The 1,547-nt window shown below is 34.6% G+C and overlaps 1 protein-coding gene across 1 annotated transcript in view; it reads right to left on the reverse strand.

The window, feature by feature from the left end:
• Thsd7a (thrombospondin type 1 domain containing 7A) overlaps nt 1-1,547 on the reverse strand; it is a gene marked incomplete at its 5' end in the record, with an annotated part of 460,951 nt that overhangs the window by 6,299 nt on the left and 453,105 nt on the right. Inside the window, one exon of the mRNA XM_023701405.1 lies at nt 957-1,052. Within this exon, the coding sequence (XP_023557173.1) occupies nt 957-1,052 (96 nt within the window). The remainder of the gene's footprint in view (nt 1-956; nt 1,053-1,547) is intronic.

A 1,547-nucleotide genomic window follows, 5' to 3' on the forward strand; every position in this document is an offset into this window, starting at 1 on the left:
CTAGGCAAGCACTCTTTCTACTGAGCCATCTCCCCGGTCCCACTATCTTTATTTCTTCAGGAGGATTAGAACAGCAGCGAGTCAGGAGGTGTCCCTGAGCAATGAACTGTCAATACTACTGCTTCCACTATGCTATGGGAATTTCTGTATGTATGTTAGATGTATAAAAAGAAATCGGTAGATCTGTACATCTGAGCTTGAGGTTCTGGCTTTGACTTTTATTTCTTTCTAGGAACTATGCAGAGTGATTCATAACATAGCTTGCATTACATTTTCTTTCCTTAATTTTCTTTCTTTAATGAGTCCTTGAGATTTCTTGCATTTACTGGAATTACATAAAGAGACTTTTAGTACCTGCAGATTAGAGTTGCTCTTTGGAGGTATATTTAGGTCAAAGCACAATAGAAATCCTTCTGCATTTCTTCTTTGGAAGTATAATAACTTAGGTGAGGACAGACTAAGTGAGCTTTCAGATGGTCTGGTTTTGAAACTTACCAGTATTACCTATTATTTAATAAAAGCTCTTAATCACATATTCTTTAATTTAAGCAAATTATTTGGATTTATATACTCATATATCTTTAGTGATTTTTTTGGCTGGCATTTCTATTAGCTTTAAGGCATATGGAAGAAACAGAAAATACTGATTTTTAAATCATATAGTAGTTTGTTAATATACTAAGTTTTTAGCACCATCTGAAAATTACTTATGACTTGTAAGAGTTAGTACTTTAATTTAATAAGTTATAGGAGCAATAGCTAAAAGGGTAGAATTTGATACAGCATAAAATAAAATAATTTTTCATTGGTTACCAGACATATATACAGCTCAGGCATGCTAATCTTTAGCATGTATTGAAAGAAAAAGCACTGTATTGGTTTCCTTTTTTCATTTCGCCAATTCCATGTGTGTTACGTGAACTCTTTCAAAGATCAAAGAGAAACTGAAGGCTTACCTGTTACATTTACACCATCTGACCTTTGACACCAGACTGTCCGGGAAGAGCCCTTCCAAGCACTTGCCATCCACTGATACTCATAGCACTGCCCATCTGCAAGGAGGCGACTTACATTAGCAGGGTCTGGTAGCCCCAGGACAACCATGGACACAGATGATTAACAGAATGCTTATGGAAATTGCTGTGTTGATAACCCATTCCGAGAATTCAGATATCAATTTCATGTCTCCAAGTTTCTGTACAAATGCTATAAAATTGTAGTGATATACCTAAATCCCAACTAATTTTCATGACTGCTGTCACAAAATCTTGCAGGAACTTGAGTTTGTGATTTAATTTCATGGCTTGTTTTTAAATATGAGTTTCATATTTCATAACTTCATTTGAGTGTTATGAAATATGAAACATGTAGGTAGTCATGGAGAAGTATGGATTCAACTATTATTACATAATTCTAAAGAATATTCCTACTTAGCCATATTTCTTTAGTTCTCGTTTGCTTGTTGATGAATAAAATAAGAGATACACACTTGATGTCTAGTTATCTTCTGTTCCAATCTCTTTCTTTCCCAGCCACACATACCATTT

Source organism: Octodon degus, unplaced genomic scaffold (genome assembly GCF_000260255.1).
Source record: "Octodon degus isolate 3935 unplaced genomic scaffold, OctDeg1.0 scaffold00135, whole genome shotgun sequence".
Lineage (NCBI taxonomy): Eukaryota > Metazoa > Chordata > Mammalia > Rodentia > Octodontidae > Octodon > Octodon degus.